At 45.8% G+C, this 14,331-nt stretch overlaps 1 protein-coding gene across 7 annotated transcripts in view; it reads left to right on the forward strand.

The window, feature by feature from the left end:
* The window catches only part of NCOA1 (nuclear receptor coactivator 1), a 337,419-nt gene that overhangs the window by 262,322 nt on the left and 60,766 nt on the right, over positions 1 to 14,331 (forward strand). For all 7 annotated transcript variants that reach the window (XM_044289126.1, XM_044289125.1, XM_044289128.1 and 4 more), the window contains one exon: positions 13,212 to 13,312. In XM_044289126.1, the coding sequence (XP_044145061.1) occupies positions 13,212 to 13,312 (101 nt within the window). The remainder of the gene's footprint in view (positions 1 to 13,211; positions 13,313 to 14,331) is intronic.

The raw sequence follows: 14,331 nt of genomic DNA on the forward strand, positions 1-14,331 counted from the left end.
CCCCGTGTGGGGCGGGATTTTTTCGGCAGGTGTCCCCGTGTGGGGCGGGATTTGCCAGTGTTTTCCCTGGAGAGAACCTTTGCCGCTTCTCATTACACGGAGTGCCCTGATAAGTGGCGGCGCGGCCCACCGTTTCCCTGGCAGAAAGCTGATCTGTAGTGAAAGGGCGGCTCATGAATGATGCATCTCCACTTGACAATACTAAAAGCATGGCATTCACATGATCCCGCTCACAGGTAACCGGCAGTGGCAGGTCGCCCGCCAAGAACAAATACCGCACGGATCGCTGGGGACGGCCCAGCTGCGCTAAATTGGCCTTTTGTTGCCGTCATGGGAAACCGATAAGAGGCTGCAACATTGCTTAATTTCATATGCCTATCCGGCGGTGATCATCCTGAGCTTACTGGTTCATGAATAGAATGACAGAACTGCAGTGAAGACTGACACAGATCAGTAGCAGGGTGGAAGCATGGAGATTGTTGTGCCTTTTCATAAATAAATACTTGACAAGATTCAGTGCTATATCACCCAAAAAACCTCAGTCTGGTTGCCATGACAACTCCCATGGGGGGGGGGGGGCATCACCCAGCTTTTTCAGACTCCTGAACGGCAAATCTGCCTCCTTATGTATTAATATAGGAGACTGGAATGTAGCAACTTCAGCAACTTTCCATTACCCCTTGGGTTTCATCATTTTATTTACTTTATGCACTTATATAGCGCTACTATATTCCGCAGCGCTTTACAGACATTAGCGTCACACTGGGGCTCACAGTCTATGGCATTTTCAAGATTACTGCTGGCTGTCAGGGAATAGAAACCTCCCAGTTTACAAATGTGGCCTGATTTTCGCCCCCAACTGACGTTAAGAGTTACTTTGTATTCCAATTCCTCACCATTTTCTAAGATCTCTGCTTGCTTTCAGTGTGTGGAAACCACCTTGTTGAAGGCAGTGTTCACCTGTTGCAGTCGCGGTGTAGATTTTTACCACCGAAACGGTAACAAACCCGCTAGAGTTTTGCTGCAATTTTGGAAATATATGCATAAACACAGGTTTATTGTAAAACGAAAAGGTTCGTACTCAGTGAAAGCAAGCAGGGGTTTTAAAAGATGAAGAATTGTAACACAAAACACAGTAGAGAAACTTCATACTAAGTTTTATCTCCTTAAAACCAGAATACCCCTTTAATTCTCCGCTCTTCTGTGTATTTACTAGCCTACTTTCAAAGTCTCTGCTTGCTGTGGGTGAATAGAGAACTTCTAAAGATGGATAACCTGTCTTGTTCACATCCAGATGACACGGGGCAGCGTATAAGACGTCTTTCATGTGGCAAAGCCTTGTGGGTTCCCAGGCTCTGGATGTAAACACGAATGTTCCTATTCCCTGACAGCAAGCAGAGATCTTGCAAATGGTTTCACAGAGGAAGATGCAGAACTTGTCATCGGCCAGGTGAGGGATGGAGGCTTTTGACTAGATTGAAGATTTCTCCGTCTGATATATTCTAGCTCTCCCTCCCCCGGAATTATCTTTTGTTCCGCTGCTCTCACCGCGGATGGCGGCATAAGAAGTTCTGGTTGTCGGATAATCCTCGCCCTATGGGGCTAAATTAAAGCACTCTATAGTAGCAGAGGCGCAAAGCAGCGGACAAAGCTCAGGGAGGAATTAGAGCCGCTGTCACAAGGAGCCCCTTTATGTCTGATCTCCTCGAGCAGATTAATGGCGCAGCGCGGTGTAAGCGCCGGCGCGATCTTGACTTCTCCCCAACGATGTCATTGTCCTCCTCTAATTGAGATAAACCTTGTCCCCAATGGAAGGATAGTAAGAATGGGGAGGAGGGGGGGTAGAGATGCATAAGTCAAGACGCCTCTGCTATATGGCGGGTGTACGGGAGTGAAGATTATGTAAATGGCTGAGTGACCGTCGCTGGATGCAGGTGCAGTGGAGCCAAGTTTGCCGCTTCCCTATTCCCATTGCCGCCTCCAGTGATCGGAGCTCTCCATGCCCGACTAGAAGAACCAATTAGCGAAAAGGCAGTGTCTACTGCAAAGCATTATGGTCCTGAATATTTAGGATCAATATTTAAAGGCTATGGACACCTTTCGGGTCTTTTTTTTTTTTTATGATTGCATTTTACTCATTTCGGGCTAAAAATCATGTTTTCAATTGGTCTTTATTAAAAAATGTTTAGCCGCTTCTGAGGTACAAGGGTTAAAAATCAGTCCTGTCATCTGACGGCTTATGTGTAGCTCTTATCTCCTGACCTCATAAACACTCATTATAGCTCAATTCTTACCAAAATGATAAGAATATCACAAGTGTTTATGAAGTCATTAGGTCAGAGATAAGAGCTACACATGAGCCATCAGATGACAGAATTAAAAAAAAAACAGACTGATTTTAACCCCTCTAACTCAGAAACGGCCCAATTGAAAAAATAATTTTTGGCCCAATTTTTTTTCCAAAATGCTCTGACGGTGTCCATAGCCATAATCCCCAGAGACGTAGAAAGACAGGACTGGGTTTGTAGGTAGCACATTAGCTAGATTTATTACAGCTGCTAATCTGTGCTGGGACTTCTTGCTGAGAGAGGGGAAGAGAGAGCTGCTTCCTTCCTAGTCTGAGCTGCTGACATAACTAAAATATTGGTAACTTAACATAAACCTACTGTACCTACCTATGTGGCGTGGGGCTTTATCAGAGTTTATGGGTAGTGGGGGGCAGTTTTTGTATTTCTAACCCCCCCCCCCCCCCCACAAGCAGTCTGAATAGCAGTATAGCAAGTATACATATCCTGTCATCATTCCAAGTCCAATCTCCTGAGGCAACAATCTTCAAAACGTGTGAACGCGTCTCTCTGTACTGAAGGGGAAATTATTTCTCAAGGTAAAAACTTCAAACTGATAAGAAGTTTTTTTTTTCATTACTCAGCGGTTAAACTGTAACGTTCCCCGTGGACCTCACACAGATGGAAGTTCCCTCCCTGTGTCCCAGCACTGATATCTTGCAGAACTCATTTCCTCCTAGATCCTAAAAGATCCACTTCATATCTGCACAGCTGAGGGTTTGTTACAATTTTATCCAGTCTAGGTAGTCATCCGTAAATGAGAATGTGGTAATACTTCCTTTTCCCTGTGGTGGCGCTGTAGGAGAATTGAACACTTCCTGCTAAGTTCCTCCATAGATCACTTGTGATCAGCTTACTGTATTTTCAAAGATTCTGTCGGAGAGACCCTTAAAGGGCTTGTCTCTTTTGAAACATTGGTGGCATATTGCTAGGGTAGGTCACTGATGTCAGATAGGGATGGGCCCCACCTCTGGGACCTACACCTATCTCTAGAACGGAGCCCTCAAAGTGAAAGAGAGAGTACCATGTAGACGGGGCCGCCCTCCATTCGTTTCTATGGGAATGCCGTAAAATAGCCTAGAGGCGAGCTCTGCTATCTTCAAGGTCCCATGGAAATGAATGGAGAGCACGCGGCACAAGCGCGGCCACCGCTCCATTCACTTCTATGTAACTCGGCCAGCGATCGGCTATTTTCGGCACTCCCATAGAAATGAGTGGAGGGTAGCCATGCATGCGCAGTGTGCTCTCCTTCACTTTGGGGGTTCCGTTCTAGAGATCGGCGCAGGTCCCACCTCTGACATTTCCTAGTGATATGCCACCAATGTCCTAGGTGAGACAACCCCTTTAAAGCTTTATTAGATAATATCACCTCAGTCATTTCAAGTTTTCTTGAGCGCTGTGGCGAAATGAGGAAGATCAGGTTATTTTTGTGCCTGTTCAGCTACATATTTTGGGGTGGAGAATTGTAACATCTCTAAATACCTGAGAATGATTTTGCCTGATCTTAGTGCATAGTTTCAGGGACCGCAATGGGCTCTCCAGTCACCCCACCCCCACCACAACATTATCCCTGGGATGTCAAATGTCCTGTAATGAGAACCAGTGAATGGAATCTATAGAAGCAGCGCACTCATTAATTATGCCAATAGAATGGTCATATAGCATCTGACACGTCAGCCTAAATATAGCTCAAGGGCAAGGAGAGCGCCCCGGGGAGGAACATAATTCCACCACCAGAATCTCACGCTCCACCACTTTCCGAAGCCACCACATATCCTGCAAGGCTCGGCTAGTTCTATTCATTGTAAAATTATAAGTTGTACAACTTTCTTATAAACTTTGTGTCAATTCTTCGCCCTTTTTTTTTCAAATTCTCTGCTTGCTGTCTGTGAATAGGAACAATATAATTTACATCCAGGGTCTGAAATCTTGCACAGACCTAATAGACCATTTACAGACGTGGACAAAATTGTTGGTACCCTTTGGTCAATGAAAGAAAAAGTCACAATGGTCACAGAAATAACTTTAATCTGACAAAAGTAATAATAAATTAAAATTCTATAAATGTTAACCAATGAAAGTCAGACATTGTTTTTCAACCATGCTTCAACAGAATTATGTAAAAAAATAAACTCATGAAACAGGCATGGACAAAAATGATGGTACCCCTAGAAAACACAGAACATAATGTGACCAAAGGGACATGTTAATTCAAGGTGTGTCCACTAATTAGCATCACAGGTGTCTACAACCTTGTAATCAGCCATTGGGCCTATATATATGGCTCCAGGTAATCACTGTGTTGTTTGGTGATATGGTGTGTACCACACTCGACATGGACCAGAGGAAGCAAAGGAAAGAGCTGTCTCAAGAGATCAGAAAGAAAATTATAGACAAGCATGTTAAAGGTAAAGGCTATAAGACCATCTCCAAGCAACTAGATGTTCCTGTGAGTACAGTTGCACATATTATTCATAAGTTTAAGATCCATGGGACTGTAGCCAACCTCCCTGGACGTGGCCGCAGGAGGAAAATTGATGACAAATCTAAGAGACGGATAATCCGAATGGTAACAAAAGAGCCTAGAAAGACTTCTAAAGAGATTCAAGGTGAACTTCATGCTCAAGGAACATCAGTGTCAGATCGCACCATCCGTCGTTGTTTGAGCCAAAGTGGACTACATGGGAGACGACCAAGGAGGACACCATTGTTGAAAACGAATCATAAAAAAGCAAGACTGGAATATGCCAAACTACATGTTGACAAGCCACAAAGCTTCTGGGAGAATGTCCTGTGGACAGATGAGACAAAAATCGAAGTTTTTGCCAAGGCACATCAGCTGTATGTTCACAGACGAAAAAATGAAGCATATCAAGAAAAGAACACTGTCCCTACTGTGAAACATGGAGGAGGCTCTGTTATGTTCTGGGGCTGCTTTGCTGCGTCTGGCACAGGGTGTCTTGAATCTGTGCAGGGTACAATGAAATCTCAAGACTATCAAGGAATTCTAGAGAGAAATGTACTAGCCAGTGTCAGAAAGCTTGGTCTCAGTCGCAGGTCATGGGTCTTGCAACAGGACAATGACCCAAAACACACCGCTAAAAACACCCAAGAATGGCTAAGAGGAAAAAATTGGACTATTCTAAAGTGGCCTTCTATGAGCCCTGACCTCAATCCTATTGAGCATCTTTGGAAGGAGCTGAAACATGCAGTCTGGAAAAGGCACCCTTCAAACCGGACACAACTGGAGCAGTTTGCTCATGAGGAGTGGGCCAAAATACCTGCTGAGAGGTGCAGATGTCTCATTGACAGTTACAGGAAGCGTTTGATTGCAGTGATTGCCTCAAAAGGTTGCGCAACAAAATATTAAGTTAGGGGTACCATCATTTTTGTCCATGCCTGTTTCATGAGTTTATTTTTTTACATAATTCTGTTGAAGCATGGTTGAAAAACAATGTCTGACTTTCATTGGTTAACATTTATAGAATTTTAATTTATTATTACTTTTGTCAGATTAAAGTTATTTCTGTGACCATTGTGACTTTTTCTTTCATTGACCAAAGGGTACCAACAATTTTGTCCACGTCTGTATATCCAGACCATCTTCTTGTGAGCTAAAACATTAGTAAGGCAAATCTCTGCGATTATAGTTTGTTACATTGTATCAGTGCAGGTACAATGTATCCACCCGATGCCTAGATTGTTTAGCACAAAGAAGATCGAACAGACTGGATACAGTTGTTAGGCGTAGGGGTGTATATGAACTGCAGACTAGAATGTTCCCATTCACTGACAGCAAGCGAAGATCTACAACTTGGTTAAACTTTAATTACATAAGTGGACATATCGCCACGCCATTGCAGAGACCCAGCTATCGGTGAGCGCAGGGGGAGATGAGCTTCCGACTAGACCCCTGCAGCTGCTTATCTCCCAATCTAATATATAAAGCTGAGTGTATGTGTGTGTGTATGTCCGCTAAAGGAATCCGCACCGTTGCATTTGCACAAAATTTGGCACACAGGTACATCAGGTGTCCAGGAAGGTTTTAGGCCAGGTCTCAGCTCTCTAGGACTAACCGTTCCTGAAATATTCCCAACAAAATGCATTAGCCAATAGAAGCCTGGTCACATGACCCTTATCAGCCAATAGAAGCTCGCAGGTCCTCCAGCCTCCACATACAGTTTTACTCCAGGTTTCCAAAACAACCCAGACATTTTTCTTCACTGCTGTAGGAGAGCTTTAAAGGAAATCTGTCACCAGGATAATCGCTATTACAGTAAAGCCATGGCCTAATAGCACTTAGTACCTTGTTTCCAGATGTGCCTTTGTTCCAGCAATAGATGTTTTTAGCCTCTGAAAATCCAGTTGATTTGGTATGCAAATGAGCCAGTAAGGTGCCTAGAGGGTCGTCACTCTTGCAGGAAGGAACCCAGACACGCCCTCTGCCACAATGTGCCCACCCTCAAAAGACAAACTTAAAACCCACGTCCCCAGGTCCCTCTAATTCACGCCCCTGATCCAGTTAGGCCATGCCCCCCACCCCTCAGCTGACAGGGATTGAAAAAATGAAGGTAAAAATCTACTTCTGTCAGCTGCAGAGGTGGGGGGAGGGTGACTTTCTCCCTGCTGCTCACACTCAGACAGCACAGTGCTGCTGTCTTAGTGAGCTGTTCAAAAGGACACGCCCCTGATCCGGTTAGGCCACGCCCCCTCCCACTTCTCAGCTGACAGGGATTTAAAAAATTAAGTTAAAAATCAACTTCTGTCAGCTGCAGGGGTGGGAGGGAGGGTGACTTTCTTCCTGCAGCTCACACTCAGACAGCACAGTGCTGCTGTCTGAGAGTGAGCTGTTCAAAAGGACATCCCTGTGTCCGCCTAGGCCCTGTGACGGACGGAGGACAGGGAGTCTGAAAGCCGGACTGTCCAGCCTAAAACCGGACCTCTGGCCATCCCAGGGGCGGGCTGCTGTGGAGGTCACAGTTAAGGGGATGGTCCGCTATGGAGGTCAGTGTTAAGGGGCAGATTGCAGTAGAGGCCACTGTAAAGGGGGCGGGCCCCTGTGGAGGTCACCGTCAAGGGGGTGGTGTGCTGTGAAACTCACTGTTAAAGGGGCAGGCTGCTGTGAAGGTCAAAGTTAAGGGGGTGGGCTACTGTGGAGTTCCAATTTTAAGGGACGGGCACTGTTGGGAGGGTCAGTGTTAAGGGGTGACAGGTCACTGTTTTGGGGGTGGGGGGCTGTAGATGTCACTGTCCTAGTGAATAGTGTCGATATCTTTTAACGACACACACAAACATTAAATGAAATAGATTCAATATACCCGAGCGAAGCCGGGTCCTTCCGCTAGAGTTTTATATGGGTCATATCTGACCATGCCAGATATAAGGCTCGGTTCGCATGACAAAATCGTATACGTTAAAATGGATGCCTCAGACTGATGCCATAAAGTGGTATCCGTTCATCATAGAGTTCCATTGTAAAAAAAAAAAATAATGGTACACATGTGCTGCGTTTTTGTAACGTATACGTCAAATGGAGGCATAAAACCCACCCACCCTCAGAGCCATGCTTTCTCTGATGATGGCCATTGTAACAGGTATTGGGTGTGGACCCACTGTACCAATTAACCGTTTGACTGTGGGCCAGTCCTAAGGGCATGATTGTGGAAATCCTCTGGTTTTTAACCTTTAACCTCAATAAAGGGTTCTGGCTGTGGCCTCCAATATGGGACACAGGAGTACCGCAGCCATCCCCGCTAGAAGAAAGCACCAAAAACCTAGCAGGGCAATGGACACCCAGGACAGTGGTATGGCAGCGGGCATGGAGCATCATGGTACTAACGGACCGCCTATAGATATCAGAGGATCATCTTCTAACCCACCTCAGGTTCTTCATGTTTTTGTGTCTGAGGGAACCATCGACGATTGAGTTGAATTTTTGCAGTGCACCGCTAAGGATGACCAGGTGGCGAGCCAGCCAGGATTATCTACAGAAAGCTGTAGACCAAACATCCATCCGTCGTCAAATAGCTCTGATTGTCTTCACGTGAGCGTGAACTTCTACCCTAAAGGAGTGGTCTTCAAGACCTCCTGCCCCATCACTTTTTGGTTCCTCACCCGGCATGTGGTTTTATCTGCTAGTAAAATGCTCTTATTCTTTCCATCCCAGAAGCTCTCTCGGAGGAACGGTCTTGATGATATCCTTCTTTCTTTCGAGAGGGCCATTTGGTTCAATCTTTTGTTCCATTTTAACGACCATTTCCTACGTACTCGTTAACGAAGCCCCAACAGGTTAAGTTTAAGACACTACGGCGCCAAAGCTATTCATTAAGAGTAGGCTATCTCTCGAATTTCCAGCCTCCATTGTCATCCTGCCCCTGTTCCTATTTCTTGTCAATAACATGGCGGGGGGGGGGGGGGTCCTCTGGATGAGATCAGTCGTATAGATTCTTCAGGTTGCATAAGCAGCAGGACTATGGGGGTTTGGGGCGGATAAGAATTTGGGATGGTGGCTTGCTGCCTTCCCGTGTTACAGTATCCTGGGCAGGCAGCCAGCTCCGAGCAGTAAATTATACAGTATATCTCCTCTAAAAATGCTGTGTGATTCTCCACGCTCTCTATTCGGTTACATACGGGACACCTGCGCTCCTATGTATTCTCGTTTTGGGAGCAGATGACAGGAGGTAGGGTCAAGCCCCTGCACAATTTGTCACGCCCCCCCACCTGTTCTATATTGTTTATAGTACTGATTTTCTCCTCCTGTGTAACACTTGAATCCCCCTATAGCCCCTCCCCTGAGGAGCAAGGATCAGGTATCCTCCCTTGAGGAGCAAATGAGAATTTAGAAGTAGCTAGCTGCTAAAATTTACCTCTTAAAATCTGGCTGGCCTCCAATAACTATAGGCAACCAGACACCGATTTTGCAGGTCACATGAAGGCTTTCATAGTATCCCAGAATGCTTTTCACCTCTTCGCGCGCTTATAATATAAGCTAGGGGAGGGATTCAGACTATGTCGAGTCTCTGGTTGCGCTCATGAACAGAATTCTCCGAATGACAGTGAAGACCGACACAGATCAGTAATAAATAGTGATTGAACTGTGCAACTTTAAACGCCATTCGGGCCTCTAGGGAAATTGGGCGACAACCACTATGGGCAAAGAAACAGCGGATTATAACCCATTTACGCAACAACGTATCGGGTCATTTTCTGAGATTCTGGTAACCCAGGAATAGAAACGCATTGCCGCTTTCTTCCAGAAACAGCGCCAAACACCTGTCTGTGGGTTGTGATTGGTATTGCAGCTCATTTCCGTGGATGCAATACCACACGAGACCTGTGGACAGATGTGGCGCTGTTTTGCAAGAAAGTGACCATTTTTGCAAATCAGATATGACAAGGGCTCCGGTCAAATCGCCGCCATCAGGTGACCGCAAGAACCTGTGCACTGAGCTGCGGAGACTTTGCTCCGTTCCTTTAAGTCATACTTCAGTATAAGTTGGTAAGGATGCCATTGTATGCCTCCTGGGTTGGAACGGCGCCAGGTTAACGTTTGCTTCTCAGACTGTTTAATTAATGCTGCTTAAGAAACTGCCACGTACCCGGAGCTGCGTGCGGTTCAGGAATAAAAGAATCAGTGATTTATTTAGCTGCAGATAGAGCGTCTCTGCCCTACTTTATGCCACCCCCTTTAATTAGCCTCCTCGCTCGGCGTGATGTAACCGAACCTGGGCGATTGCATTACCAGCCTCCTCTCGAGCGGGGCTCCCTAGGTGTACTAATTGCTAATTGCTGCGCGTTTGCTCTCTGCGGGGCCCGCGCTCCCCTTCGATATGTGTTTTCTTTTCTCGAAATGAAAAAGCTCATTAAGGTTAAACACTCCTCTCGCACCGGCGGCCGCTCCATCAATAGTAATTAGAGCCTAAGCAACACGGGGAACCGGCTCCTTTAAAATGGGTCGAGACCAGCAGTGCGGGGGCCTGGGTGAGGGGGGGGGGGGGGCGCCGGCTATCTCTGTACTCAGATCCAGATATCGTCACATTCATTCATTTAAAGGGGACATTTCAGAGATGTTGCAGAATTCCGGTAATCTGGCGGTTATTCCGCATTACTGGATGGATGCAAAAATTGTGTGAGAAAATATACAATCCTCCATCTGTAACTGAACGGCCAGGAAATCAGTCAGTAAGATGGGATCTGGTAGAGGAGGGGGAATATCTAACCTGCAGTCCATGTATTTATTTATGTTCTGCACTTATATTGCGCTGTTATATTCCGCAGCGCTTTACAGACATTAGCATCGGGCTGTCCGCGGTGGAGCTCACAATCTAAGGCCCTGATCAGTCTGTGGGGGGAAAGTCGGGGAGAACATACAGACTGCATGCAGATGTTGTCCTTGGTTGGATTTAAACCTAGGACCCCACCGTGCTGCCCATATCTATCTATCTCTCATTTATCTATCTATCTATTATCTATCTATCTATCATCTATCATCTATCTATCATTTATCTATCATCTATCTATCATTTACTCATCTATCTATCATTTATCTACCTATCATTTATCTATCTATCATTTATCTATCTATCATCTATCTATCATTTATCTATCGATCTATCATCTATCTATCATGTATCTATCTATCATCTATCATTTATCTATCTATCATCTATCATGTATCTATCTATCATCTATCATTTATCTATCTATCATTTATCTATCTATCATCTATCTATCATTTATCTATCGATCTATCATCTATCTATCATGTATCTATCTATCATCTATCATTTATCTATCTATCATCTATCATGTATCTATCTATCATCTATCATTTATCTATCTATCATTTATCTATCTATCATCTATCTATCATCTATCTATCATTTATCTCATATATCCATCTATCTATCATCTATCTCTCATTTATCTATCTCTCTATCTATCTATCATTTATCTATCTGATATCTGTCTATCGTCCCCTGGCGGTATCCTCAGGTTATAATACTCCACTATGTCTTACGATACTTTCATGATGACGGATCATTGGATTTTTCGGGTAATTCACATCCATAAATTAAAATTCCAGCCGCCAGCAAACTAATTCATTGTAGATAATAACTGTGGACCCCTCACCTCCGGGTGCTGTGACCGCGTCACCTGTACTGGGGTGGCAGTGGTTTCAGACAACTGGCATTTAACCCTTTGTATGTCAGCGTCTTTCCTCCAGCATCCAGACCCTGAGACTGGTTAGGGGGGGGAGTCTGATAATCCGGCACAGGCTGTTTGTGCCAGATTACCAGAATGTGCCGGATACGTTACAATCCAGTGATACAAATGTCCTTTCCTAACGAGGAATCAGGCGCCAGATGCAAATCCGATGGCAGAGAGCGCCGGTCTGTGGTGGAGGCTACTGACGGACCCCCTCCCCCGCCGGTGACACAGCATTGTCCTCACATGAACCGCCGCCTTCTCCATACCCTCCGGCTATTGTCTTCCTATTGTATCTATACAGAAAGCATCGCCTGAGCCACGCTCCCATTGGCTGGTAATAAATACGGATCATGGGGAAGTAGTCGACGTCAGGATGGATGCTGCTCCTCCGGATCCTGTGACATCTATATACCATTATAGGAATATTACAAGTCCAGCTGCTGCGGAACCTCTTTATAAAGAGTAACCATTTAGAAAAGATGGTGGGCTGGAGGAACAAGTAAAGGGGCTCTACTTGGAGGTAGAGGGGCAGGAAAACACTTACCCTGAATGATGAGGGTTATGGTAGAGTGCAGGAGCAGATGTGTATATCCATACTGTGCCCACATAATGCCATACAGGGCATAGGCTGGCACCACGAGGAGGAGGGGTGTAGCACAGGGCACAGGATTGGGTGATGGAGGCCTTGGGGGGTGCACACCGGGTACTTTTGCCGAGCCTAGACTTGGGGGTACTTTGGGTACTGGGTGCCAGGCATTGCGGAGGGCCCGGGGTACTTGTCCCTTTTGCCCATGCCCAGCCCATAGTAGTGGTCGTAGGGGTCCGCCATGCTCAATCTATACAATCTTGCCAATGTAGAACTCCCAGCATGTCCTGGCTGATGTAGTTTTGCGCTCACAGGAGCGCGCCAGTTTGGAGACCACTAGTCTATGGGGCTCCTGGTGCTGGGCGTCCCCTCGGGTGGCACTGAAATAAACCACCGGCCTGTCCCAAAATAGCCAGACGCAGGCGGATTTCCTGAGCTTCCGCCGCGGCTTCCCTTTCCCCTCAATCACGGCTCGTCTTCCTCCCCGCCCGCCGCGCCCGCCCCAGGGCTCTTGGCACCCGGCGCGCTGCAGCAAGTGCTTTCAAGAGATAGAAACTTCCTGATTGGCATCTAATGAAATGTCATGTTACTGTAAGTGCCTGTGTGTGGCACTCCGCTGCCACGTCCGTCTCATCAGAGGGGCATCTCTTACTCTTACCTCCAGAGCTCACCTATAGGGTGTCACCCAGCTTTCCCAGAGCGGTAAATCTACCGTCTTATACCCTGACACGGGGTAAGACAATCCTCTGGTTACCTGCACTGATACATTGTAACAAACTGACCCCCTGGCTGTGAGAAGTGTCAAGTCAGGAGGGGTTTATATACTCTGGATGAGTGCTTCCATTCATTTATAGCAAGCAGAGATTCCTGAGCTAATACTTCTCACAGCTGAGAGTTCGCTACAGTTGCATCCAGTCCTCTGCCAGGTAAACAGCCCGGACTCCCACAATGATTAGATTGTAAGCTCCTAGGGTCAGAGCTATGTCCTGTGTGTTCATATGTAGATTATTAATGACTGCACAAGCGCTACATGTACTCAGCACTGATACCGATTAACCCTTCTGTTACAGAGAAAGTTTTGGGCGCTGATGATGATGTTCAGAAATCTGACATCTCGTCCAGCAGCGGGGGCGTCATCGAGAAGGAGTCTCTGGGTCCTCTCCTCTTAGAGGTACGTCAACCCCGTATGTGTGTGTGTATAGATGTAGCAGAGCCGTGCCAGTATTGCAGGTCGTTCTGTGTGATTTTCCATTGGATCCCTAAGAGATCTGCTGTATAATATAGTGCAAGATATAATACAGGATCTATATCAGCAGACTAGTGAGTGCAGCTCTGGAGTATAATACAGGATGTAACTCAGGATCAGTACAGGATAAGTAATGTAATGTATGTACACAGTGACTGCACCAGCAGAATAGTGAGTGCAGCTCTGGAGTATAATACAGGATGTAACTCAGGATCAGTACAGGATAAGTAATGTAATGTATGTACACAGTGACTCCACCAGCAGAATAGTGAGTGCAGCTCTGGAGTATAATACAGGATGTAACTCAGGATCAGTACAAGATAAGTAATGTATGTACACAGTGACTGCACCAGCAGAATAGTGAGTGCAGCTCTGGAGTATAATACAGGATGTAACTCAGGATCAGTACAGGATAAGTAATGTAATGTATGTACACAGTGACTGCACCAGCAGAATAGTGAGTGCAGCTCTGCAGTATAATACAGGATGTAACTCTGGATCAGTACAGGATAAGTAATGTAACGTATGTACACAGTGACTGCACCAGCAGAATAGTGAGTGCAGCTCTGGAGTATAATACAGGATGTAACTCAGGATCAGTACAGGATAAGTAATGTAATGTATGTACACAGTGACTGCACCAGCAGAATAGTGAGTGCAGCTCTGGAGGATAATACAGGATGTAACTCAGGATCAGTACAGGATAAGTAATGTAATGTATGTACACAGTGACCGCACCAGCAGAATAGTGAGTGCAGCTCTGGAGTATAATACAGGATGTAACTCAGGATCAGTACAGGATAAGTAATGTAATGTATGTACACAGTGACTGCACCAGCAGGATAGTGAGTGCAGCTCTGGAGTATAATACAGGATGTAACTCAGGATCAGTACAGGATGAGTAATGTAATGTATGTACACAGTGACTGCACCAGCAGAATAGT

Source organism: Bufo gargarizans, chromosome 4, assembly GCF_014858855.1.
Source record: "Bufo gargarizans isolate SCDJY-AF-19 chromosome 4, ASM1485885v1, whole genome shotgun sequence".
Classification (NCBI taxonomy): domain Eukaryota; kingdom Metazoa; phylum Chordata; class Amphibia; order Anura; family Bufonidae; genus Bufo; species Bufo gargarizans.